The sequence below is a fragment of the Salvelinus alpinus genome, chromosome 27 (assembly GCF_045679555.1).
Source record: "Salvelinus alpinus chromosome 27, SLU_Salpinus.1, whole genome shotgun sequence".
In the NCBI taxonomy this organism is placed as follows: Eukaryota; Metazoa; Chordata; class Actinopteri; order Salmoniformes; family Salmonidae; genus Salvelinus; species Salvelinus alpinus.
The window spans coordinates 39254239-39281081 of record NC_092112.1 but is presented as its reverse complement, the minus strand read 5'-3'; the positions used below and the strand labels follow the sequence as shown (position 1 = coordinate 39281081).

The 26843-nt window shown below is 43.2% G+C and overlaps 3 protein-coding genes and 1 long non-coding RNA gene across 11 annotated transcripts; 2 read left to right on the top strand and 2 right to left on the bottom strand.

Moving 5' to 3' along the window:
* Window positions 1-1732: 1732 nt before the first annotated feature.
* On the top strand, window positions 1733-15519 carry LOC139556542 (cytospin-A-like). 5 transcript variants are annotated; one of them, XM_071370606.1, is made up of 12 exons: window positions 1733-1873; window positions 4030-4145; window positions 5152-5673; window positions 5803-5876; window positions 7902-8533; window positions 9659-9752; window positions 12971-13046; window positions 13176-13224; window positions 13318-13414; window positions 13523-13639; window positions 13739-13798; window positions 14055-15519. In XM_071370606.1, the coding sequence occupies exons 2-12, from the start codon at window positions 4142-4144 to the stop codon at window positions 14142-14144; spliced, it is 1815 nt and encodes a 604-aa protein (XP_071226707.1). In that variant the 5' UTR covers window positions 1733-1873; window positions 4030-4141; the 3' UTR covers window positions 14145-15519. The 5 variants fall into 5 exon arrangements, with proteins under 5 accessions (XP_071226707.1, XP_071226704.1, XP_071226706.1 ...); XM_071370603.1 differs by having other exon boundaries at window positions 4030-4181; XM_071370605.1 differs by lacking the exon at window positions 1733-1873 and adding an exon at window positions 2878-3350.
* Window positions 15520-15571: 52 nt separating this feature from the next.
* On the bottom strand, window positions 15572-17452 carry grcc10 (gene rich cluster, C10 gene). 2 transcript variants are annotated; one of them, XM_071370608.1, is made up of 4 exons: window positions 17342-17452; window positions 16896-16954; window positions 16355-16531; window positions 15572-16198 (listed from the first exon to the last, which is right to left on the bottom strand). In XM_071370608.1, the coding sequence occupies exons 2-4, from the start codon at window positions 16945-16947 to the stop codon at window positions 16059-16061; spliced, it is 369 nt and encodes a 122-aa protein (XP_071226709.1). In that variant the 5' UTR covers window positions 16948-16954; window positions 17342-17452; the 3' UTR covers window positions 15572-16058. The 2 variants fall into 2 exon arrangements, with proteins under 2 accessions (XP_071226709.1, XP_071226710.1); XM_071370609.1 differs by having other exon boundaries at window positions 16355-16528.
* Window positions 17440-18561, top strand: LOC139556544 (SAYSvFN domain-containing protein 1-like). The gene is made up of 2 exons (XM_071370607.1): window positions 17440-17936; window positions 18153-18561. Exons 1-2 carry the CDS (start codon window positions 17676-17678, stop codon window positions 18489-18491), a joined length of 600 nt encoding a protein of 199 aa, XP_071226708.1. The 5' UTR covers window positions 17440-17675; the 3' UTR covers window positions 18492-18561.
* Window positions 18562-21125: 2564 nt separating this feature from the next.
* On the bottom strand, window positions 21126-24066 carry LOC139556541 (uncharacterized). Of its 3 annotated transcripts, XR_011671141.1 has the most exons (7): window positions 23921-24066; window positions 23504-23707; window positions 23203-23369; window positions 22618-22758; window positions 22343-22460; window positions 22091-22198; window positions 21126-21986 (listed from the first exon to the last, which is right to left on the bottom strand). It is a non-coding gene; the product is annotated as an uncharacterized lncRNA (long non-coding RNA). The 3 variants fall into 3 exon arrangements; XR_011671140.1 differs by having other exon boundaries at window positions 22091-22460; XR_011671142.1 differs by lacking the exon at window positions 22343-22460 and having other exon boundaries at window positions 22091-22230.
* Between the last annotated feature and the right edge of the window lie 2777 nt (window positions 24067-26843).

The window sequence follows — 26843 nt, the reverse complement described above, 5'->3', positions numbered from 1 at the left end:
TAGAGCTAATGGCCGTGTCCCCCTGCTCCGACGTTGTTTATGCATGCCAGATCTTACGTATCAGGTGAGCTAACCACATCATGGGTGCGTTCATTTGCCCAGGCGTTGCTGACATGTCAGATCTTACAACGCCTGTATAGGTATTTGACTACATATTTTATAGCAATCTGGTGCCCGACGGCACAGTCAATGATGTGGCATGCAACCATTGGTTAATGCATGTAACGTCTGAGCAGGGGAACACAACCCATAAGTTTTAGCAATATGGTGGCCGACTGCACAGTCGATGATGTGGCACGCAACCATTGGTTAATGCATGCAGGGGAACGCAACCATATTGTCAGGGACCGCTTGAAAGTTCTTTGAGCCCCTCAGGAATCCTATAGGCCCCTTGGTTCATCACTGACATAAAAGACTTGCAGAATTTCCTAAAGAAGAAGTGAAGTTCCTTCTGGAAAAATAAAGTTATTCTATTCTATAGCCTAATGTTTAGCCTACCTGCTCTGCCATACCTGGGTCGTTCCATATGCTTTCAATTACTTTCTGACTGCACCCTTTTTGATTTGAACGAAACCTTTCATACATGCTTGCCCATAGTGGACGTGGTCAGAAAGTGACTTTTTGGACCTGAACGCCATAAATGACCCATTTGCGAACCCACCCTACCATAAGACGTCCATCTCTTCTTCGCTGAAAAATATTGATATAATTTGAAAGCTTATAAAACAGGGTTGTCAAGGTTGTTCTATGACTTCTAGAAAAAACGTTATTACATTTCTTTCAAGTTTTACTGGCAATTGTCATTTTTTTTCTCATTTTCACAAACGTTGTAGCTTAGACCCTATTTTACATCATCTGAAGTATTTATGTTGTGCCCATCATCAGTTGAGACAGCATACTCTTGAATATGGGGTGGGTGTCATTTCGATCATAGAAATAGAATGCATAGAATGGCCAACCCTTCAGACCACTGCCATTTTGCTGGTACACCATTGACATATACATTGAATTCAAACTTTAACTTCCAACAGAGGAAGAGGCAAAGCAAAAGGGTTTACTCTGCCCAAAATCTGTCCACAAAAATAAGACCACAAAGTGAAGGATTTTTGTATTGCAGTCAATGAGAGAGTATCGAATTTGGTCAACAAAAAATGAAACTGCTCATTTGCTACGTGTGGCTTAATTGATAAAAAAAAAAAAATCGTAATAGTTAGATTTTTATGAATGCACTGATATAAGTGGACGCAGGTGGTATTTCAGCAACTTTGGAAAAAAACAACTTTACAGCTGTATATCGGAGTTCTGACTACTCCCGCCTGCCTTCCATCTTTGAGGACATGTATTTAAATTGCTAGAGCGGTCACTCGACTATGTGTCAATATAATAGATCCTCTCTGCTTCCAATTACTACCACACCATACTTTTATTTTCCGGCATAAGTAAAAGCAGGAAATGCATCACCTATGCCTCTACTGCCATTCATTCTAATTAGACTGGTTCTGGAATTCTCCCTGACCAAGATGGCTGACATTTTGGCTCCATTATGGAACTTTGAAAGTTTATGACATAACCCCTTTAGTAGGGTTGGGCAGTATCCAGATTTTCATATCATCATACCGCCCTTCTTTCATCCCGGGAGTTTTATGGTATTACAGTTTTAGTACACAAGGGGGCGCCAAAAAATTAAATAAAAAGCCAATTGCGCATCTATTACCAGAATGCTAATAAGATTTGCACAAGTAATAGCGAATTTCCATGGAGGCTGCTAGCTAAATATGCTAACGAGCGCAAACGAAAATGAACGAATTGCAAAGACAGGCAATCCAGCTCATAAAGTTATACATATAGTAGGAGCTACCGAATGTCATTTTTGGTGAGTTTGGACATTTACAAGCGAATGTGAACGAGAGAATGTATTGAAGAACAGTACTGACTCTGGAGCAGCATGTGTACTTTCGTTCACTTTCCTAGATCACTAAAGTTATGTTTAGGGGTTGCTGCATTAACGAAAAAAACAAACGCATAAGAAATATCTTGCTGCGTTTTGTAAACGCAGATCTAAAATGCTTGTTATTGTAATGTCTGCTCTGCATCAGATTCATTTTGTGCTTCAGTTCACAAGCGGGTATTCTATCAGTGTTCTGACTGATGTGTAGATACTTTTCGCTGGTACTTTTCTCCGTGAAGCCAGCCTAATTTTCTCCAGTAAAATGCAAGATTAACTAAGTAAAACATAAGGAAATGTAGCTGGCTACATTATTTCTATGATTAACATTAGAAATATGATGGCCATGCATCGTTTTTGCAAAAAGATACCTTGCATTTTCATTGTAAGCTCATTTACTTGTGTGGCTGCCAGCCAAATAGCGTTGCACTTCTGTTGTCATCTGATGAAAATGAAGCTATTTTCTGCCGAATGTGTTGCACTAATGTATTTTCTGTGAAGGAAAACTATAGTTGCACGTCCCTGATACTCTATTGAAGCAAAAAAACAAACACTGTTGGTTTATAATTTAAAACGCAACCGCTGTCAATACACATCGGGATTTACCTGCTCCCGCTTTCTCTCTTTGTGCTATTTACAAACGCACACTTGACTGGCTCAACTGTTCTGGGGAACTACCGTAAGCTTCATAATGTAAAATAATGTGACAGGTGAAATGAAGAACGTGATCTGCGTCATCTTCTATGTATTGAACAAGTTGACAGCAGGTATTTACTTAAAGTAGCTACAAATATATAACAATTTATTGAAAGACGTAAAATAAATAGTTTCAAAGGTATTGACGATATTGAAAACCCATCCTGCGGCTATTTCTAAATACGGTAAATGGTATAGGCTAGGGTATACCGCCCGAGCCTATACCCTAACGTAACATATCATACTTATTTGAGTGTCTCGGGTTTACATTTACTAAGTTAAAAATCCACGAGACCAGGCTACAGGCATCCATGGACTGCATTGTCATTCTCAACCTAAATTGCATCACAATTCATGATATCCTCCTCTCTCAACCACCCTAAACTTGGACATATTTATAAACACATTTCCAGTTAAATAAATGAGCCTGAGCTCTGGGATACAACTTTTCGCAGAAGGACAGTAGGCTACCTTGCACGGAGCAGCTTAGTCCAGCCCTTTTCTTTTCTCCGTTTGCCGCATTAGAATCGAGTTCCTAGCAAGACCCAACATTATCTTGGGCCACTCTGTAGTGTGGCTGGCTCTCCCCTGCACTCGCGTTTCAACAACAGCAGCAGCAAACAGCCTCAAGCCTGTCTCTGACTATTGAAGCAACAGAAATAGAGAGACAACTGGAGTATTTTATCGGGCGGTACGTGGGGATATCAAGGTGGGTGGTTGATTGCATTGCAATAGCCTACGGTGTTTTCCTGATTCCAGCAGCCCGCACGGTGATATTGTTTTATGCAGGGATAGACGCTAATAGTATGTGCATGTCTGTGTCTTGTCATTGCATATCCCCCTCTTATAGCCTAGCCTTGTACAGATCCGAGTTCTGTATATCATATCAGGGTTTCGTTCATTCAGAATCTGCTCTCTGTGTCTACACATGTTCAGAGTTTTACTGTAGCCTTATTGCCATGCCTAACAATTAGACACTTGTATTCAGCAGGCTTTTCTTCTGCAAGACCACACACACACACACCAGTGGATAAACCTAAGCAGCTGCCTTTCCATTGATCAGGAAACCTATTAATTCCACATGAAACTAAGGGGGGACTGTCAGGTTCTCTTTCCATCACCTACTTGTATGATTGATCTAATGCTACACTGGACATGATGATGGTGAACATCCTGCAGGGTTATGCACATCCCAGCAGTCATCCCTGTGCTCAATTAGCTTGCACCATTTTAAGTATGGGTCATTGCTCTGGATCACTTGTCAACAAACATGGTTTGCCACTGTAGTCCGAGGGTACCTGCTCTATTAAAGGAGAATTTAGAATTGAGCAGTGTTAGCCATACTTGTGTTAAAAGATTTATGGACTGAGCATTCGCTGTACTTCTAGGTGTATTACTCCCTGTCCACTCTGAGGCGGACCCAAGAGAGAGCACCGGAGGGGAGAGCGAGGGGCGCTGGGACACATAGTCACGTTGCTTCCACTCTGCACCTGCTGCATCATGGGTAACGTCGCTGGCAAGGACGACCATGGCCCTACAGGTTCCCTACATGAACATACACACACACACTCTCTCTCATTGTCACATGTCATTATATTAAACTCTGACAGTAACTCTGATTAGAACCTTCTCTTCCTGTTTCCCATGTTTCTACAATATTTCCTTTCAAGCTGTTTGTACTACACAATTTGTTCATTATCTTTATGCCTCCCGTTCTCGATCTGTCTACCTGTGATTCTCTATTGTAGCATTGGTGACTTATTTTTCTGACACACACACACACACACACACACACACACACACACACACACACACACACTTCCTCCCCTAAACACCTGTTTAAAACCCTGGCCGTTCCTATCCTTTCTATCTGTTTTCAGTAGGCTGGAAACCGACTCAGACTGGGGTGGGAATAGCTCCCTGGATACTGTGTGCCCATCGCCAGGCACATGCAATACATCAGGCCGTGCTAGCTGAATGATGAGTCTGCAGAATTCTGCTGCCCAACACAACGACAGGGAGGGGGAACATGAGACACTAGAGGCTTAGGGACCTGTGTGTGTGTGTGGGGATATGCAGTAGAGTATGAAATAGTGGATGTGTTTCGAATGTAAATCAATTGACTAAAAGCAGCAAGAGATGCGGCGTCTAAATTCAGTGAGGGAGTAAGTCTCTAGATATGGCCACTTGGGAAATGAGTGTATGTTAATGTAAGAACGCGTTAGACACTGCAGAGCCTGTCATGCCATCAGCCTACCAAGGACTGTGTGAGAGAGAGGAAGGGCATTGACTGTTTATATATGCATATTCTGCATCAAAGTGCAGGCATCCTGCTATAGCCACACCCAACTCTGGTCTCCTTCTGTGTAGTTTTTATAGACTAGAAAATAGCTTAGGACAGCAGTTCTGTCTCTCTCGCTCTCTCTTTTCTGCTCTTCCCTACTCTCCTTTCCCCTTTCTCATATCTTTAATCTCCCCCTCTCCACTCTCCACCCTCTCTCTCTTTCCAGGGTCTCATTTAGATCTGTTCCACACTCCTCCCTCCTCCCCCTCTGATTCTGACCTGGCTGCAGCTCTGGCCTTGGGTCCAGCCGCGGCTCAGCTGCTGCAGCAGGGGACACCGTCCTCTGGCGCCACCGGAGGCATCGTCTGCCAGGGCGGAGCTTCCCCCTCCACCAACTCCAATTGGAGCCACACGCTGTCCGTTCCGCCAGAATGGGCTGTGATTAGCCTAGAGAGTGGTGCATCGACACAGGGAACGGGGGTGGAAATGGACGGTGAAAGGCGAACGGTGAGGAGCTCCAGCAGCCACAACAACCACAGCAGCAGCCCTGTGTCCCCAGGCCAGGGGCCTCCGTCGAATCGTAGCCCTTTGGAGCAGAGCTGGCAGGACCGGGACAGTGGGCTGGAGCCCCAGGCAGGGCCGGATCGGGCTAGGGAGGATATGGCCCTGGCTCTGCTAAACCTGCTGGAACATCACAGGTCCACACTGGGGCTCAGTCCCGGCCTGGACGCGCCAGCAGGAGCAGCCGGTAAGGTCTCCACATCTGCATGGCCGTAGTAACCAAATCGTTGTAACCCAATTGTTTGTCTTGACAGAGTGTGCATACATGTTCTTATAGTACATGTGTCTTGATCTGAGTGTTTCGTGTGTCTGTCAGAACTGCTGAGGCGGTTGATGGTGGAGAGAGAGGTGCTGGTCGAGGAGGTGCGCAGCCTGAAGGACACACTGAGGGTGAGTCAGACGCTCCTCCCTTCTCTTCCCCACTGCATTCCCTCCGTCTCTCCCTCAGCACTGCAGACACAAAATCGTTTCAAAGACCACACACACACACACACACACACACACACAGACACAAATATATCCATATTACTTTGAAGTGGATTGTGTTTTCCCTTCTCTACCCAGTGTTGTGCTCTGTTAGCTGTTTTAGGGCTCGACTCAATCAGTACCGCGAAAGATCCGTGGTATAGAGTGATTTAAATTTGAAGGTGGATTTCCGATTGAGCTGACATATGCAGCGTTTACCGTGAATGCTGTCTCCACGAAAGCGGAAACGTTGCCTTTAAGGGTCGATCGACTCACCCGTGCGTCAATCTAAGTAGCACAATAAAGAAATCCCCATCAACATCTGGCAGTTTAAGCTAGCGATATCTTCTTTTTTTTCCTGCATGGACTGCATCTCAATCCACCACATCCGCCAATGTCGGCCTTGCGCATCTGCGGTGGAAGGTGGCCGAGCTACAGTGGTGTTTGTCAGACCACGAGACATCCTGAAAATCTTTCTTCTCACGGCCTACAAACTGCTATAACCTGTCTATGGAAAGGGGAGACTCTCACGAACACGATGTTCTCCGTTTTGCTCTACGACCGCCACAAAGGACTCGTCTGAAGGTAACGCATACAAATGAATGGAAGCATGGAGGTAGTTTTGGGCCAACGGCTTAGACTTTTAGAGGTTAAAGTTCAATCACCCTATACATATCTTCCGCAATACGATTTAATCAAGCGGTAAGTAATTCCAGCGGTAAGTAAGGCAAATGTTCAGGCGAGTCACAGTGTTTGTGGAAGGCAGGGTTTCTCAATGTGTGTGGTAACTTAAGCAACCTTTATCAGTGGTTCAAAAATGTGACCTGGCTTTGACTTTTTCTAGAAGGGTTCTGTTTGAGAATATCAGTCCATGGTGCAGTCCACCATCTGCAAACACGGTGCAACAACTACTGTAAATGAGCCAGTGATAAGCAGTGGGATGGTCCTGACATACAGTATGGGAGGTTGTCCCTCTCTCTACATTGCAAGGATTCCTGGCATACTTTGTTGAAATTTCACCTGAATTAATTATTATTTTGACCAATGCAAAATCCCTGTTTTCGACATGTTTACTGTAGACTGTATCAACAGCACTATTGATTGTCTGCTACATGTGGCAGCATGCATGTCTGTCTGCTGGCCTAGATGTGAAATGATACCACCTCTACTTCTCACCTTCTTGAGTTCCCCTGCCTCTTCTATATGACCCACCCATGATATTCAAGATGATATTAAATATAAACGGAGTGTACAAAACATTAGAAACACCTGCTCTTTCCGTGACAGACAATCCAGGTGAAAGCTATGATCCCTTATTGATGTCACTTGTTAAATCCACGTCAATCAGTGTAGATGAAGGGGAGGAGACGGGTTAAAGATTTTTTTTTTTTTGCCTCGACAATTGAGACATGGATTGTGTATGTGTGCCATTCAGAGGGTGAATGGGCAAGACAAATGATTTAAGTGCCTTTGAACGGGGTGTGGAAGTAGGTGCCAGGCGCACCGGTTTGAGTGTGAACTGCAGGTCTGCTTGGTTTTTCACACTCAACAGTTTCCTGTGTGTATCAAGAATGGTCCACCACCCAAATGACATCCAGCCAGCTTGACACAACTGTGGGAAGCATTGAGGTCAACATGGGCCAGCATCCCTGTGGAACTCTTTGTAGAGTCCATGCCTTGACGAATTTGGGCTGTTCTGAGGGCAAAAGGGGGTGCAACTCAATATATTAGGAAGGTATTTGTAATGTTTTGTACACTGTATTTCCTGATACAATGAGTCAACTCACTCTTATGTTCTCCGCACAAATGTATGGCTCTAGTTTGAGTGTACAGAATATTTAAGTCTCTCTCTCTCAATCTGTCTGGTTGTCTCACTCTCAGATGGAGATGGATGGACATTGAATTGTGTCTTTATGTCAATTATTATTTCTTTCTCTCGCTCTCTGGCAGACTGAGCGAGCTGAGTGGCACCAGTTCCAGTGCGATCTGCAGGTGGCGGTGTCTGTGGCCGACCGGCTGCGCATGGAGGCGGAGGAGACTCTGGGCACGCTCAGAGAGAGCCACGGGGAACTGGAGGGCCAGCTGGCCCAGGCCCACTGCAGACAGCAGGACACAGACAGGGAACTGGAGAGCCTGAGTGCTGAACACAGAGAGGCCTGTCACAGACTGTCTGCTCTCACCCTGGAGCACCAACGTACCATGGCTGAGCTGGACACACTGAGACGCATGCAGACAGAGAGAGGGAAGGACTCACACAGTCACAGAGAGATGGAGGGAAGAGACACGGAAGAGAGGCCGGCTGGTGAAGAAACTGGTGAAGACATAAATGCGGTGGAGGCGCTGGATGGGAAGAAAAGAGAGGATTCAGAAAGGGAAGTGGAAGGAGAGAAAATAATAAATAGTGAGGGAGTGGATGTTAAGATGGGAGGGCAGTCTCCTGAGGAGCTTGTTAGTGGAGGGGAGAACCTGCTCAAAGGGAAGGGGGTGGCGGAGACGTACCTACGGAATTTGGTAGCAGCTGGAGAGAAGGGGTGCGGCTTAAGAGATCCACGGAGGATCGTGATGATGTCAGAGCGTTCCAGGTGAGAGCCTCATCATGCCTGTATGATGCACTAGCACAGTGGTCACCAACCGGTCGATCGCCAAAGCCTTCCCAGTTGATCACCAAACACTTCTGTAAAAAAAAGCCTTGCATTCCTATGTTTATTTTAAAATTCGTTTTGCACTGTTGGTAGTAGATGCACTTGATTGAGGAGCCATAGGCCCGAGAATGCAAAGTGTTCCCATTTTGAACCATTTCATGTGTCTGAAGGTAGAACACCGCCTACCTGGCAGGCCCAGAGAGCAAAAAAAGTGCACCTATAGTCCTACTGCTGGCCAGTCAGCTCAGATCAGTGTCTGCACAGTTTCTTTGCGCCATAGACTGTAAAGAAGCACCGAACGCACACCAAAGTTCATATTGTGAAATTTCTAAACTTTTCTAACCATGACTAGAGAGAGACTCAAAAACAGCAGCTCTTTGCTGTATTCGTTATGAGTAAGTTCATGTTTTAAGTTGTTATTCAGCTCTGTCAACACTTTGTTTAGAGGAAGAGAGGAGGGATGGTGAGTCGGACTGACCATGAGATGCAGGCCATCAGTCCAGTAAATGAAATGAAAAAGCTAATTGGTCACTCAGCTGTGCCTCACAAGTAATACAACAAATGATCTATTACCACTACCAATGTGATCATATACCTAACATTTTTTTAATTCTAATTTCAAAATGGTCTGAGAAGAATGACATTGGCAGGGCATTTCAAGCCTAGCCAGTATGCAGTGATAATGAATTGGGCCATTATCTTACTGCACACATGTCATTGCTACAGAACTGATTTTAATTGGTTAATGTTGCATAGGCTTACATTTTAAGTCATGTTATTTATTTATTTTATCTGAGTGGTAGATCTCAACTTTTTTGACTCAGAAAATGATCTTGACTAAGAAAAGGTTGGTGACCACTGCACCAGCAATTTGGGGGTTGCGAATCTGTTGTTATCTGGAGCCTGTCACTTTGACACAACTTATTTTTGAAAGCAGTCTAATATTTGATGAAAGCTAGCCTGTGTCTGTAGGCGCAAGGGTTGACCTCTGCGCAAGCCATGCTATATAGACACAAGTGTCCTACATTTATCTGTTTCAACTAAGTCCTATCTTATCTGTTCCAGGAGCCTCTCTCGACTTCCCCTGCCCACGGACACTCTCCCTGCACAGAAGGGTAGCTCCCAGACCGCCACTAGTACAACACTGCCTCTATGCAAGGTAATGCTTGTTTTCAACCAACACGTTTGTTTTTGGGAGTATCTAATCTCTTTGCAATGGTTTCAAATCTCATGTTATTTGTCACATGCCCCGAATACAACGGGTGTAGACTTTACCGTGAAATGTTTCCTTTGCGAGCTCTTTCCAATGATGCAGCGTAATATATAATAAATAAATTGGTTTTTAAAATTTCTCACGTTTATTACAAATAAAAAAAACATAGACCTTATTTACAGACCCTTTGCTATGAGACTCAGGTGCGTCCCGTTTCTATTGATAATCCTTGATGTTTCAACAACTTGATTGGAGTCTGTGGTAAATTTAATTGATTGGACATTATTTGGAAAGGCACACACCTGTCTATATAAGGTCCCACAGTTGAGCAAAAACCAAGCTATGAGGTCAAAGGAATTGTCCATAGAGCTCCAAGACAGGATTGTGTCAAGGCACAGATCTGGGGAAGGGTACCAAAACATTTCTGCAGCATTGAAGGCCTGCAAGAACACAGTGGCCTCCATCATTCCTAAATGGAAGAAGTTTGGAACCACCAAAACTCCTCCTAGAGCTGGCCGGCCGGCCAAACTGAGCAATCGGGCGAGAAGTGCCTTGGTCAGGGAGGTGACCAAGAACCCGATGGTCACTCTGACAGAGCTTCAGAGTTCCTCTGTGGAGATGGGAGAACCTTCCAGAAGGATAACCATCTCTGTAGCACTCCACCAATCAGGCCTTTATGGTAGAGTGGCCAGATGGAAACCACTCGTCAGTAAAAGGCACATGACAGCCTGCTTGGAGTTTGCCAAAAGGCACGTAAAGGACTCTCAGACCATGAGAAACAAGATTCTCTGGTCTGATGCAATCAAGATAACTCTTTGGCCTTAATGTCATGTCTGGAGGAAACCTGGCACCATCCCTACGGTGAGGCATAATAGTGGCAGCATCATGCTGTGGCGATGTTTTTCAGCGGCAGGGACTGGGAGACTAGTAAGGATAGAGGGAAAGATGAACGGAGCAAAGTACAGAGAGATCCTTGATGAAAACCTGCGCCAGACCGCTCAGGACCTCAGACTGGGATGAAGGTTCGCCTTCCAACAGGACAACTACCTTAAGCACACAGACAGGACAACGCAGGAGTGGCTTCGGGACAAGTCTCTGAATGTCCTTGAGTGGCCCAGCCAGAGCTCGGACTTGAACCCGATCGAACATCTCTGGAGTAACCTGAAAATAGCTGTGCAGCAATGCTCCCCATCCAACCTGACAGAGCCTGAGAGGATCTGCAGAGAGAATGGGAGAAACTCTGCAAATACAGGTGTACCAAGCTTGTAGTGTCATACCCAAGAAGACTCAAGGCTGTAATCGCTGCCAAAGGTGCTTCAACAAAGTACTGAGTAAAGGGCCTGAATACTCATGTAGATGTCATATTTCAGTTTATTTTTAATACATCTGCAAAAAAAATGTTTAAAAAAAAACTTTTGCATTGTCATTATGGAATATTGTGGTTAGATTGATGAGAAGAAAACAATAAGGTGGGAACGTAACAAAATGTGAAAGTTAAGGGGTCTGAATACTTTCCGAATGCACTGTATACAAATGTATTAAAACTGATGACATTTACGTAAGCACTGTATACAGTGTTCAGACCCCTTGACTTTTTCAACATTTTGTTACGTTATAGCCTTATTCTAAAATGGATTAAATACTTTCTTTTATAAAGTCCATATAAGGAAATCAATCAATTTAAATAAATTAATTGGACCCTAATCTATGGATTTCACATGACTGGGAATACAAATATCTGTTGGTCACAGACACCTTAATTTTTATTTTATTTTTTTAAAGTAGGCATAGATCAGACAACTAGTCAGTGTCTGGTGTGACCACCATTTTGCCTCATGCAGCACAACACATATTCTTCGAATAGAGTTGATTTGGCTTTTGATTGTGGTCTGTGGAATGTTATTCCACTTTTCAATAGCTGTGCGAAGTTTTTGGATATTGACGGGAACTGGAACACGCTGTCGTACATGTCGATCCAGAGCATCCCAAACATGCTCAATGTGTGACATATTCTGGTGCGTATGCAGGCCATGGAAGAATTTGGACATTTTCAGCTTCTAGGAATTGTGTACAGATCCTTGAGACGTGGGGCCGTGCATTATCATGCTGAAACATAAGGTGATGGTAGCGGATGAATGGCACGACAATGGGACTCAGGATCTCGTCACGGTATCTCTGTGCATTCAAATTGCATTAAAATGCAATTGTGTTCGTTGTCTGTAGCTTATGCCTGCCCATACCATAACCACACCGCCACCATGGGTCACTGTTCACAACGTTGACATCAGCAAACAGCTCGCCCACATGCTGCCATACATGCCGTCTGTCATCTGCCCGGTACAGTTGAAATCAGGATTCATTTGTGAAGAGCACACCTCCAGCGTTCCAATAGCCAGCGAAAGTGAACATTTGCCCACTTAAGTCGGTTATGATGCCGAACTGCAGTCAGGTGAGGACGACGAGCACACAGATGAGCTTGCCTGAGATGGTTTATGACAGTTTGTGCAAACCCAGAGTTTCATCAGCTGTCTGGGTGGCTGGTCTCCGATGATCCCACAGGTGAAGAAGTCAGATGTGGAGGTCCTGGGCTGGCATGGTTACACGTGGTTTGCCGTTGTGAGGCCAGTTGGACGTATTGTCAAATTCTCTAAAACGTAGTTAGAGGCTGCTTATGGTAGAGAACATTAAATTCTCTGGCAACAGCTTTGGTGGACATTCCTGCAGTCAGTGTGCCAATTGCACGCTCCCTCAACTTGAGACATCTGTGGCATTTTGTTGTGTGACACAACTGCACATTTTAAAGTGGCCTTTTATTTTCCCCAGCACAAGGTGCACATGTGTAATACTGTTTAATCAGCTTCTTGATATGCCCCACCTGTCAGGTAGATGAATTGTTTTGGCAAAGGAGAAATGCACATTTGTGCACAACATTTGAGAGAAATAAGCTTTTTGTGCGTATGGAAAATTTCTGGGATTTTTTTATTTCAGCTCATGAATCATGGGACCAACACTTGTTGCATTCATATTTTTTGTTCATTGTATATATGAGTGTGTTTTATATAGTGCATATATAGTCTTAGTCTGGACTTAGTCTGGTCATTTTCTGACCAATTTGGAAACAGTCATGCATACTATAGCCACTACTCCTCTCTATCACTTACCAGAAAGAAGAGCCAGCCAAAGGGAGAAGGATGGACCGCATACTGCAAACACAGGACACCTGGTCCAGCTTCTATACAAGTGTGTTCATTTCATCAACACATACATTATACTTTGAGTTCAAACATAACTGTTTGCTTTTGAATGTGTATAGTGCATTTTGCTATATTTGTAAAGTTACTATGCTCTTAACTAATTGCTAACGTCTAGCAGAAAAACAGGAGGAGGACCAGAACGCAGACCCACCGTCCTCGTTCAGGTGAATGGACAGGCCCTCTAAAGATACTTAAGAAATATGCGCAAATAAAGCCTTCTACCCAGCTATAACTTTTGTCTGTTATCCACCTTCCAGACCTCAGGATGGTTTCAGCATGCTGCTGCGACGTCATGGAGGCTCCAGGCGGAACTCACTCCTGCGCTGGTGTCAAAGCCGCACCCAGGGCTACAAGGTAAGAAATAGCAAAGAAAAGTACCATTCACATTTACCAAACCATTGGTCACCTTATCTGACCAATACAAGACAACCCTCTATTTTGGATATTTTTTTTTTTATATAGAATATTGAGATTACCAACTTCAGCAGCAGCTGGGAGGATGGTCTGGCTTTTTGTGCTGTGTACCACACCTATCTACCCACACACATCCCATATAGCAGTCTCAGCCCAGGAGACAAGGTAAGGGAAATGCATTCACATATACGACTCCATAGTTCACACAATATACAAGCTGTTTTAATAACCCTATTCACACCTACATTTTTTTGTTCTGTGCAGAGTGAGAACCTGGGCCTTGCCTTCCAGACAGGGGGAAGTGTAGGAATCACATCCATACTGGTGAGACCCACATTTTAACATGCCATGGAAGTTGTTGGGAAAGAAACTGTATTTTTTTTAAATGTTTTAAAAGAGCTAGAAAGAGTAGAATGGTAGATGTCCTGTCACCGATGTCCCAACTGTTCTTCTGAGTCTGGTCATGGTAATGCTTCTCAGTTGCCACTTTTTTTTATGTGAGTAGTGGTTGTCCTTGTAGCGCCGAGGGTACAGCTGGGTGTAAGCTTGTCTTTAACAGAGTGTTTTATTTGCTTGATAGACTGTGGAAGAGATGCTGAGACCAGGTGGGCCTGACTGGCAGAGGGTCCTGGGGTACGTTGAAAGCATGTTTCGTCACTTTGAGATGTGAGGTCATTTTCCTTCTGTCTTCCCTCCCAAACTCGACATCTAACTGGTCCGCCACCACCAGTCTGGTTCGTTTTCTTGCATCATGAACTGAACTGAGACAGCTGATTGGCTGAATTGACTGACGCACCATTAGGGATTGTAGGACAACTGTTGGAAATGATTTCTACTTCAGCTTCACTCTCCGTGCGGACTCCTGCTGCCGGCCATTGGTTGTAGGTGCACTGTGGATGGAAGTGAGGGTTTTAGGCTGAGCGCTGTTCTTTTGTTAAATTTCATGGTGATTGCACTGAATATGAGAAGACATTTGGAAATGAGAACACAAGGAGCACCATAAATGAGGAAATTGTGGATGTGACTACCTGAGGACTACAGTATATTCTAGACAAATTGCACCAGGAAAATGGATCAGACTTCAAAAGTTTCACTTTGGCTGCCACTTGTTCTGTGTTGCACTTATTCTGATGCCTTTTTATTTAAGCACTTTATCAACAATAGGAAATCAGTTTTTAACTGGAAGATTTTTATTTTATGGACACACTCTCTGCCATGTTTCACATTCTTTATCAGACTTTATTTGCTTAGAAATGTTGGGATATTTATGTAGCCATAAGTAGTATTCTAATGTCTATGAACCTCAACTCAAAGCACAAAGAGGAGCCAGATGACTTGAATGAGTTAATTTAGTGGTGCTGCATCACAACCGGGATCAACCAAGAGTGACTGCCTTTTGAGAAAATGTATATACAGAACTGTCTAATTAAGCAATAAGGCCTGAGGGCTGTGGTATGGCCAATATACCATGGCTAAGGGATGTTCTTAGGCAAGACGCAACGCGGAGTGCTAGGACACAGCCCTTAGCCGTGGTATATTGGCCATATATAACAAACCCCTGAGGGGCCTTATAGCTATTATAAACTGGTTACAAATGTAATTAGAGCAGTAAAAATAAATGTTTTGTCATACCTGTGGTATACTGTCTGATATACCACGGCTTTCAGCCAATCAGCATTCAGGGCTTGAACCACCCAGTTTATAATTAGTTATATTTTGAATCTACTATTGGTTTGAAAATATTTTTAAGTCAATGTTTTAAATGTAGAATGAAAACAAGTGCCATAGGGTGGACTAATGAACAGAGGGGCATGTCTCCTGTTATGGGAATGGATTGTCTGTTGCTTCTATAAATCAGACAAAACCTCAATGTGGCCATATAAGGACTGAAACCTACATTGTTTGTCTTTGTGTGAAGGAGAGATGTACAGTATGTGCAAAGTATAAATTGAGGCATGTGCCACTCCCCGAAGAGTTTTACTGTGAATGATAACAGAAACAGTTGCCAAAGCCTTACTGCAATAATAAAGTTTGTGTTAATCTGCTTGGTGTGTTGCTGTTTTCACTTTAAAAAAAATAACATTTCAACCCAAAAAATCTGAGTAGCATTTTCTTTTTTTTAATTACATGTATTAATAACTCTTATCCAGCAGTGACAACAGATTGAAAAGGTCAAACAGTAAATCATGGTATAAATGACTTAAGGCAAAATGTAAAAAAATAAATACGGAAAACAAATATTCATAAACAAAGGATTTAAGTTAGCTGTCAGGTGTATTGCATTTAAATCCAGGAATGCAATAACTGAACTTTGAAGAATGAAATTTGTCCATCCTGGTTGGAGGTTGCAATTCTGACATTTTGTGTTTTAATTTGAACCAATACAGGTCTGATTTGTGTGCATTATCCCAGGGTGATATACCAAGGTAACCAATTCACTTTTTCCTATGATTGATTGATTGAAAATAAAAAAGATGAGATGAGTTCCAAGCGTGCACGTACTTGATGAAATTGACCATGCACACACATTTTCAAGTCCAGTAACATTTTTAGATGTCCCTTCTCAGAGACCAAGGTGAGTTTCCTAGGAAGCTGTGATGGCACCACCTATGGGTGGAGTGGACAGGGGAGGCAGAAGAAGAGACTTCAGTTTGATGGACATGGCTGCTATCTCTGGGTCCTGAGTTTCATACATCTTCACCAGACGGGCAAATTTAAGGACACCTGAAAAATTGATAAAATAAGCAATGACTACCATGATTTCACAAAGAGCTCGAACTGAACATGAAGCTAAAAGTGTAAAGTCAAAACACAAATCAATGCCACTGAAAAGTGACAATAGATTGTCTCTCTCTATCCTATATCAAAGTGGCTTCTTACCCTCTCCCTCGTTGTTGAAGCCATACGCCTTGATGACCTCCTGTTGGATCTGGGTGGCAACAGGGAGCACCAGCTGCAGCATCTTGCCCATGTCGTTGCAGGCGCTCTCCCGTGCCTCCTCCATCCGTGCTGCATTCTCTGGCACAGAGAAGGCCTGGATGACCTCACTCAGCACTACTGCAACACACAAGAGCATTGTGAATAGATCTGTGCCACAACTGGGCATTAGTAATAGTGTGGGGTGGCAGGTAGCCTAGCAGTTAAGAGCATTGGGCCAGTAACCAAAAGACGTATGTTCAAATCCCTGAGCTGGCAAGGTGGAAAAAATCTTCCGGTCAGCCGTTGAGCAAGGCAGTTAAACCCCAACAACTGCTCACAGGACAGTGGATATTGATTAAGGCAGCCCACCACACCTCTCTGATTCAGAGGAGTTGGGTTAAACGCAGAAGACATATTTCGGTTGAATGCATTAAGTTGTGCAACTGACTAGGTATTCCCTTTCCCTTCCCTAGATAAGGCAAAATTATGTGACTGTTCATACCTCTGGCCTGCTCAACAGTGAGGGTGGGCTGCTGGGCTGGAGCTGAGGCCATTATGTGTCTGGGAAAAAAGGTGTGAAATAAGAGCAGATATTTCAATGAATAATGTGTATTTCAGAAAACGTTACTTAGCTAACTTCTGCATGTGTATGTACAGTGAGTAATACTTTCCTGTGTCCATTACTTACACAAACATAGGAAAACTGCATAAATGGACATATCTATCTAGCTATATATTTAGCTTTATCAAATGAATCCAGAACTATGGATGGAGATATTTGACATGAGTACAGTATCCTTCTAGCAAGCTAGTTAGCTGTTGTGGCTAGGTAGGCTAGCTAGGTGACAGCATCTAGTTGAGCTAGATAGCTATTCCATCTTTAACGTTACTCTGGAATGCGCAATTAAATACCTACATAAAAAATGTAATGCAGTATTGGTTACTTACAATATATCAGTTGATAAATACAAACAGCCGAGCAAAAAATGTTTAGCTTGTCAGCTGGGTGGTGGGGAGTGACGCTTTACGACTCGCCATTACGTCATTACGTACGCCTGGCTGAACAGGAAAGTAAACAAACTAAAGTGAAACAGATTTACAATATTTCATTCTTCCTGTAACAGTGAAACATTGAATTCGAGCATTACCATGAAACCACATTTTAGACAATATTTCCGCGGTTGAGAAGACGGTATTTCACAGGAAAAATCATGTTGGGACTGCTCAAAATCTAGCTAGCCAAGACAGTAGCCAGTAAATTTCTTTCCTATCTGTCGTGTACATGTTGCCACGCAGTCTTTCATTGCCGCATGACTCAAGAGTTGATTACAATATGGAGCAAAAGCTTGCAGAGTTCAGAGCTCGAAGAAGGGCTGATGTGGCTCCTAAAATAAGCGAAAAGCAGCCCATAACATCATCTGACAGTGGCAGCACTCTGATCTCGGCCAGTTGCCAGTCATCAACAGCTGATGCAGACACACAGGAGTTTACAGAATATCCAATCTCTGCTGTCTCTCAGGCTACAAGGACTAAACATTGGGGGGTAGGCTAAAACTCAATACTCAAAATACTATGGTCCGGTTACCCGTACACAGTTTAAACCAAGTCCTGGACTAATAAAAACTTTAATTGGAGATTCAATGAACATACTGTCTGGGAAACCAGCCCTATTTGTCAAGTAGATGTCCGTTAGTAATACACGTCGATTCCATCTTGTCAATGTTCGCTAACTTAATTGAATCTTTCCCCACCGTTTTAGGATGGCTGGTTGCTGGAGAGTAATCTGGGTCAATGGCTTGTTTCGAATCGACTGGCTTTCACAAATCTGATTTTGCTGAAGGTGTTGCTTTGGCTGGTTCTACTTGGGCTGTTTGCCGAACTGGAATTTGGGTTGCCTTTCTTCCTTATCTCTCTCTTCTACTGGCTGTATGAGGGGCTGCGGAGCCCAACTGCACGTCAACCAGGAGAACTGAGCGCTTACTCAGTGTTCAACCCAGACTGTCAGCCTCTCCTGGGGGCACTTACTGCAGAGCAGCTAGAGGGAGAGATGGGCTACAGACCACTCACTGGTCAACAGATGAGACCCTCAAACAACTGACTTTAATCTGACATTTAATAGCTACTGTACTTTAAGCTTTCCACTGTAATAAAAATTAACTGGAAATGTATTTATTTGAATGTGCACATTGCTGATGTTGATTTTTAAGTCAAATGTAGCCTATTCCAAACTACAAGATCATTCAACACTGCCACACATTGATGATGCTGTGATAGCACCAACATCTGCTTGTTAATTCCATTAAAATGTGTGTACTTGAAACTTAGAACATGATATTACTGTACTTTGAACACACAGAGAGAAGGTTGACAGTGTCTGAAATATTTTAGAAAAATATACTTTTGAATATATCTGACAGTGCTCGGTTTCCTTGCGCTTTATGACACGACAGATGTTATTGGCCCTTCGTTTGGGGCTTCCAAACGGTACAAGTTGACATCGACAAGCGGGCAGAGTAGCCCACGTTTTGCGAGCATGGAGAGGCCAGAGATTGCCAGACTAGTAAATTGGGCTAAGGAACAGAAGGTGGGTATTGGAGAAAGGCCAGCAGTGCATGTTCTACAAGCAGTATAGCGGATGAAAGCACGGCATGAGCGTGGTGAACGAATAGACGTGGTTATGGACAGCGATGAAGAAGGAGAAGAGCGGAGTGCAGTGGGAAGATGTGTGTTGAGGAAGCGTATTCTGATGGCTCAGAAATTGAACCTGATGAGAGTGAAGAGGAATTACCTGTGGTGGCAGGCATGGTGAAGACCTCAGAGTCCAAGCCTCGCCCCAATGGTCACGCAACGGGATGATTCGGGCCCAGTGGGAGTCACATTTTTGGAGAAAGTTGATCTCAAGGTAGCTCGGAGTGATAATTTTCTGTTTCTTCTGTCCAGAGGTAGCAGGTGTTTCGTGTCGTGTTTAGGGACAAGACCTGTGACTTGCTTTACTCTCTGGAGCAGGGCACCTTTGAAAGGAGTGATTACTGGGGTGGCATTGTGTTGAGGTGGAGCAACTAAAATGAAGGATCCCCTGTGTCAGTGACACCGCCGTTTGGTGGTGAAACTGAGAAGACAATGTCTGTCAGTTTGAGTTTTGAAACAGAATCTTTAACGAAGTTAAGTTAGGATATGTCAGTTATCCAGTGAGAGCTTTTGTGTCGCACCCACTAAGGTGTTTCAGATGCCATGCTTTTGGTCATGTTGCAGCTCTGTATAGGAGGGAGATTCCGAGATGTGAGAAGTGTGCAAGAGGGCATGGGAAAAAGGAATGTGTAGTATCCGTGGGAAAAAATGATGTCAATTGTAGGGGTGCCCATGTTGCTGGGGATCAGAAGTGCACGGTGTGAGAGAGACAGGTTGAGGTTACCAGGGTCAAAGGTTGCCAGGCTCAGAGTAGAACAGAAGGTGTCATATGCTGAGGCAGTGAAGAGAGTAGAGGATGATGGGTCAAGGGTGAGTAGTAGGCCTAGGCCAATACAGAGTCATACGAATTTGTGCTTCAGTAAGGTGGGCTTCTTAGCAGTCATTGCCATGGTTATCAACTGTACCGCAGAAATGGAACGTAAATCAAAAAAAATAGATGTTGTGCTGGCAGTTGCAGAGAAGTACTTGGGGGTGTACAAGGTTTTACTGCAGAAGAGTTAAGGTGTGTTGAGCGAAAGAGTCCGATCCTCCCAGGCGTCGGCCGGTGTAGGAACAGTTTGGGTCAAAGTAGTGGAATGGGGTAATGATGAATTATTTTTATGAAAGTGGTATATAGCTGTAGGGTTAGTTGGTGGTGCAATTTTTTCCTTTTCCCCCTTCCTTGTAATTTTTGTATCACAAAATGTGACGTGATCTGCCACACACTACTGTACAGTAGGTGGCGGCATGCGCAAACAACATGTGCAAACGCCATGATACCAAAGTAGAAGAAGACTAACGTCATCACGTACGCCCGAACAGGAACAGGAAGTAAACATACCAAAGTAGAACAGATTTTAAGATATATCATCTGCGAATGTGTCATACCACTCTTTGTGGCAGTGAATCGTTGAATCACCTCAGTGCCTTGAAAGCATCTTATATAACATTTCCGCTATTCAGAAGGCGGGATTTCGCACGATCGCGAGGCAATCTGCTAGGTAGACCTATCAACAATCCATCAAGCTAGATGGCTAGCTAGTGTTTTTACCAGGGATTGATACGCGCCGTTCACAGCGCGCACATTGCATAGATTGCCACGCACTCTATAATTTCTGCATGAGCATGAGTAAGAAGTTGTTAACATTCGCAAAAGCTTGTAGAGTTCAGAGCCCCGTACAAGGGCTAGTGAAATGCAGCCCATAACGTCACCTGGCAACGGCAACACTTTGAAGTCAGCCAGTTGGGAGTCAACAGCTGATACAGACGCACTGGAGTTGACAAAACATCCGATGTCTGCTGTCCCTCAGGCTACAGGGACTTTACAATGGGGGGTAGGCTAAAACTAAATTACTCAAATGACTAAAACGTCAGTTACTGGGGTAGCTTCATGGCATAGTCATAGATAGCTAACTTCAATTCCACCCTTCAATGTTCGCTAGCTGACTTGATTCTCTCCTCATTTTTTTTAGGATGACTGTCTGCTGGACTGCATTCTTGGTCGAAGGCTTGGTTCAAGACGACTTGGTTTTGCAAACCGGACTTTGCTGAAGGTGTTGCTTTGGCTGGTTTTGCTTGGGGTGTTTGCTGAGCTTGGCTTTGGGTTGCCTTTCTTCCTAATCTCCCTCTTCTACTGGCTCTACCAGGGCCTGCGGAGCCCAACTAAACTTCAACCTGGAGAACTGAGCGCTTACTCAGTATTCAACCCAGACTGTCAGCCTCTCATTGGCACTCTCACAACAGAGCAGTTGGACTGTGAAATGGGAATACTACAGCTAACCATGTAAAGCAGTGTTTCCCAACTCCATTCCTCCAGTACCCCCAACAGCACACATTTGTTGTAGCCCTGTACAAGCACACGTAATTCAACTTGTCAACTAATCATCAGGCCCTCAATGAGTTGGATCAGGTGAGTTTGTCTGTGGTTACAACAAAAATGTGTGCTGTTGGGGGTACTGGAAACACTGACGTAAATGAACTGTTTTTAAATGTGTGCGAGTTACGCCTTTTGTGTTAAAATGATGTTATGTTTTTTGGTTGCACCTAGACTCAATGAACAATGCACACTGCTGTTGGTTGTAATGTAAAACTGCTTGTTAATTCCATTAAAATTTCTACATCTCACTAGTTTATTTGTCTTACTTGAATGAAACAACACAGAAATACCAAAGAAAGACAGTAGTTGTCCATTACTTGATGTCACAGAACAGGGCAAAACCACTTTAAGATCGGGTGACTGCACTGCGCATCACCACCCCTGTGATGTAGGTGAGGTCTTTGTGCCTGGGCTTGTAGATGGAGAAGATGAAGAACTTGGGGGCGGTGGAGTGGATGGTGAACGTGAATCACAGGCGGGGGTGAACATGAGACGGCAGTTTCTTCGGTCCCAGCCAGCCCCATCCAGGAACAAGACGTAGGCCCCCTCCTGAGAGACAGCGATAAGATTATGAGGGATGGCATTGAGAGTTCCAATGAGGAAGATGTATCTAGCACATGTGTTGTTAATGACACTATTTTGCATGAGGTTACTTAGTCGGAGAGGCAGTAATCTTGCTCTGCTTCAGCACTTCGTTATGCAGGGTGCCTTTGTCCAGAGCCCAGCCCTGGTTACGTCCTGCCTCATGGCTGTCAGGAAACCTGCAAACATAAAGGGATAAAAGTGGAGGCTCCTCAGAGGAGGAAGGGGAGGACCATCAGTGAATTTCATATTTTTTTAAATTGTAAACCATTTAAAAAGTTATCCTTTTTTAGATAAAACTATACTAAATATAATCATGTCACCAAACAATTGATCTCAGTGAACTGTGGTAGTTTGCTGAGTTCCAAGTTGAGCCAGGTCAGATCCAGGATCCAACGAACAGCTTGGAAGGGCACGCCTTCAGGTCTAAAGCAGCACCCTCTATAACATGTTACATATTTACTATTATTATATTACTACAACAAATACTATATTACTACAATAAATACAAATAGTTTATGGGAATATATTACTATTAACCTACACTACTACCTATACAGAGATCTGTTAACTAGGATCAGTGGTGTGGATCTTATACCTTTGATGAGGATCTGGAATTTGTTATGATTAACGTTGTTCTTCACCAGCACATTGTCCAGGGCGGAATCCAGCTCCTCTAATTACAGAAGTTCTGGTTGAAGGGTCTGCAGTACGACAGGAAGCCAGTGAGCTGGTCTGTCTAAAGAGAAGAGGACAACAGATCGTAAATGGTCACATTGAAAAGCCTCTTGGGGAAAGAACTGAGCATTGATATTGTCTGTAGTGCATTGTTTTGTATTGCATTGCATTACATTACATCTATATAGATAATGCCTTTAGTCAGAATACTGAACGTAAAGGAACTTTCTGCTATCCTTCTGTTATCTGTAACCTGCCTGTTGATCTGAGGTCTAAACTGTTTTCTCTGCTCTGTCCAGTGCACTTTCTCTCCACTAAGCCCATCAATGAGTGCTGACGCTGCCACCATTTTATTCCTGCATTTTCTTATTTTTCATCCAGCAAGTCCACAAACTCATCTACTGAGTGAACTATATTCTATTGAACTATTCTATCTATACATTTTTATTTATTTTGCATTATTTCTAATTCAAGAAAATGTTTTTTTTTAAGGATTGGACCTTACCTGTTCCTCTTTCATGGCAGCATCAAACTTGACTTGTACTTTGTCCAACTCGGCTTGTTTCTCATCCAGCTGAGCCTGAGCCTTGGCCAGCTCAGCATTGGCTATAGTCAGTCTGTCTTCTTGCATAACCAAGTTAGCCTGTGCACACTCTAACCAGGCTAACCAGGCTGGAGAGAGGAAATGCTGTTCACAATGGTTATCTAATATCAGTTCACACACACATGCACATGTACACATAGACAAATAGTGTTACGATACTACTTTATGGAGGCTAACATCGTTCAGCGCCTGTTCCCCGTACCTTGAATGGCAGCACTTCCTTGTTGATGCCAAAGAAGGTAGTCATATCGGCGGTCCAGGAGAGCGGGCCGGCCACGATGTTTACGCACTACACGCTTCAGCACTCGGCGGTGAGCTTGTGTGGCCTACCACTTTCCAGCTGAGTCGTTGTTGCTCCTAGCCTTTCCACTTTACAATAACAGCACTTACAGTTGACCGGGCAGCTCTACCAGGGCAGAAATTTGACAAAATGACTTGTTGGAAAGGTTGCATCCTATGACGGTGCCATGTTGAAAGTCACTGAGCTCTTCAGTAAGGCCATTCTACTGCCAATGTTTGTATATGGAGATTGCATGGCTGTGTCAGCAATGAGTGTGGCTGAAATAGCCAAATCCACTAATTTGAAGGGGTGTCTACTTTCGACTTTCCCACGATTTACCTGTGGATTCCAGAGAAACCCCCCAGCACAGAGTTGTTGTTCCAGCGCCCCGCCACCAGATGAGGCAGGCATGTGGGGAGGGGGGAAGAGGGACTCCATGATGCCATTGCCAATGGAGAAGGTCACGACCTAGATTGTGGTGAGAGTGGAGGATGAGCTGAGAGAGGAGAGGAGAGGAAAGAATGAGAGGAAAGCTGAATGAGCAGTGTTGTATTCCTGGGTGATATTATTTTGGGAGTGGGACAGAGCTTGGACAGTGTTTTTACTCATGCTTTTAAAAAATGTATTGTCTGCTTTTTTCATCTGTGGATTTCTGTACATGTTGTTTTTTTAATCGTCAATATCCTTCCCCCTTGACAACATATAGCAGATTGATGCACTGATGTTACCTGCATGGTTAGACGACAGGCAGACTAGATTAGACAGGTAAAATGTGTATGTGGTATATTGTGGAATCATTTCTGTACAGCAGATATTGTAGCTAATACCTCACGAGAGATGGACTTACATGCGGAGCCATTCCTCGAAAAACTAAGAATAGGTCTCAGTTAACCCACAGTTGTATTCCTTGATGTTTAACTTCTCTAGGATAGGGGGCAGCATTTTCACGTTTGGATGAAAAGCATACCCAAATTCAACTGCGAGCTACTCATCCCCAGAAGATAAGATATGCATATTATTAGTATATTTGGATAGAAAACACTCTGAAGTTTCTAAAACTGTTTGAATCATGTCTGTGAGTATAACATAACTTATTTAGCAGGTGAAACCCCGAGGACAAACCATTCAGATTCTTATTTGTTGAGGTCACTCTCTTTTCAATGGATTTTCATTGGGAATACAGATTTCTAATTGACCTTCTTGCAGCTCCTACCGCTTCCACTGGATGTCAAGAGTCTTTAGAAATTGGTTGAGGGTTTTTCCTTTGTGTAATGAAGAAGTACGGCCATCTTGAACGAGGGTCACTCGAAGTGTCCTGTTTGTTAGAAGCGCATGACCAGAAAGCTAGCTACAGTTTGTTTTAATCCTGTATTGAACACAGATCATCCCGTCTTCAATTTTATCGATTATTTACGTAAAAAAATACCTAAATTTGTATTACAAAAGTAGTTTGAAATGTTTTGGCAAAGTTTACAGGTAACTTTTGAGATATTTTGTAGTCACGTTTCACAAGTTGGAACCGGTGTTTTTCTGGATCAAACGCGCCAAATAAATGGAAATTTTGGATATATATTGACGGAATTAATCATATAAAAGGACCATTTGTGATGTTTATGGGACATATTGGAGTGCCAACAACAGAAGCTCGTCAAAGGTAAGGCATGAATTATATTTTTATTTCTGCGTTTTGTGTCGCGCCTGCAGGGATGAAATATGCTTCTCTCTCTTTGTTTACTATGGTGCTAACTCAGATAATAGCATCGTTTGCTTTCGCCGAAAAGCCTATTTGAATTCTGACATGTTGGCTGGATTCACAACCAGTGTAGCTTTAATTTGGTATCTCTCATGTGTGATTTAATGAAAGTTTGATTTTTATAGTAATTTATTTGAATTTGGTGCTCTGCATTTTCTCTGGCTTTTGGCCAAGTGAGACAGTAACGTCCCGCCTAAACTCAGATTTTTGGATATAAATATGAACTTTACCGAACAAAACATACATGTATTGTGTAACATGAAGTCCTATGAGTATCATCTGATGAAGATCATCAAAGGTTAGTGATTAATTTTATCTCTATTTCTGCTTTTTGTTACTCCTCTCTTTGGCTGGAAAAATGGCTGTGTTTTTCTGTGGCTATGTACTGACCTAACATAATCGCAAGGTGTGCTTTCACCGTAAATCCTTTTTGAAATCAGACATGTTGGCTGGATTCACAACAAGTGTAGCTTTAATTTGGTGTCTTTCATGTGTGATTTCATGAAAGTTAGATTTTTATAGTAATTTATTTGAATTTGGCGCTCTGCATTTTTACTGGCTTTTGGCCAAGTGGGAAGTTAGCGTCCCACACATCCCAGAGAAGTTAAACCACATTCCAACCTGAAATGGTTAGAGGAAGGCCCTTAACATTGCCAGACTCCAGCAACCCTAGTCATAGACTGTTCTCTCTGCTACCGCACAGCAAGTGGTACAGGAGCGTCAAGTCTAGGTCCAAAAGGCTTCTTAACAGCTTCTACCCCCAAGCCATAAGACTGCCGAACAGCTAATCAAATGGGTACCCAGACTATTTGTATTGACCCCCCCTTTTTAAAGATGCTGCAACTCGCTGTTTATTATCTATTATTTATGCATAGTCACTTTACCCCTACCTACATGTACATATTACCTCTATTACCTCGACTAACCTGTACCCGCGCACATTGACTCGGTACCCTATATATAGCCTCGTTATTGTTATTTTATTGTTCCTTTTATTTTTTACTTTCGTTTATTTAGTAAATATTTTTCTTAACTCTTATTTTTCTTAAACTGCATTTCACAGTAAGGTCTACACCTGTTGTATTCGGCGCATGTGACAAATAAAATTTGATTTGATTTTATAAAGACCTTTTTGGAGGAGAGTTTCAGACTGGCTTTGAACTGGTCAAAACGTAATTAATTTAAGTTATTTACACCATGGAAGATGTAATTAGCTCAGAGCTCTTCCTTAAGATCGGGGAATGTATGTGTGCGAATACAAAGCCAAATGTGGATATGTTTTTCACCATGTATAAACAAAAAACTAACATTCCCATTTGCATCACCCTTCCATGGATATTTTCTTCACTCATATTGGGGTTGTATTTTCAAGTCATTGTATATGTACAGAGAGAATTTGAATTAAAGAATGTAAATAATAATCCTTTCGTCTCACTTCCTCATTACACCTGTCACTCTCGCTCTCACCATAAGGTCACGTTAAATTGTTGATACTTTTCATAACCTATT

Bases quoted from the DNA above. Each gene is read 5' to 3' on its own strand.
- LOC139556542 (XM_071370603.1), top strand. From the start codon at position 4,142: ATGGGTAACGTCGCTGGCAAGGACGACCATGGCCCTACAG. The intron at 5,877-7,901 runs GTGAGTCAGACG...GCTCTCTGGCAG, and splicing joins GCCTGAAGGACACACTGAGG to ACTGAGCGAGCTGAGTGGCA. The intron at 13,225-13,317 runs GTGAATGGACAG...TCCACCTTCCAG, and splicing joins GACCCACCGTCCTCGTTCAG to ACCTCAGGATGGTTTCAGCA.
- grcc10 (XM_071370608.1), bottom strand. From the start codon at position 16,947: ATGGCCTCAGCTCCAGCCCAGCAGCCCACCCTCACTGTTGAGCAGGCC. The intron at 16,532-16,895 runs GTATGAACAGTC...TGTGTGTTGCAG, and splicing joins CACTGTTGAGCAGGCCAGAG to TAGTGCTGAGTGAGGTCATC. The intron at 16,199-16,354 runs GTAAGAAGCCAC...TCAATTTTTCAG, and splicing joins CTTCAACAACGAGGGAGAGG to GTGTCCTTAAATTTGCCCGT.
- LOC139556544 (XM_071370607.1), top strand. From the start codon at position 17,676: ATGTTGCCACGCAGTCTTTCATTGCCGCATGACTCAAGAGTTGATTAC. The intron at 17,937-18,152 runs GTAGGCTAAAAC...CCACCGTTTTAG, and splicing joins CAAGGACTAAACATTGGGGG to GATGGCTGGTTGCTGGAGAG.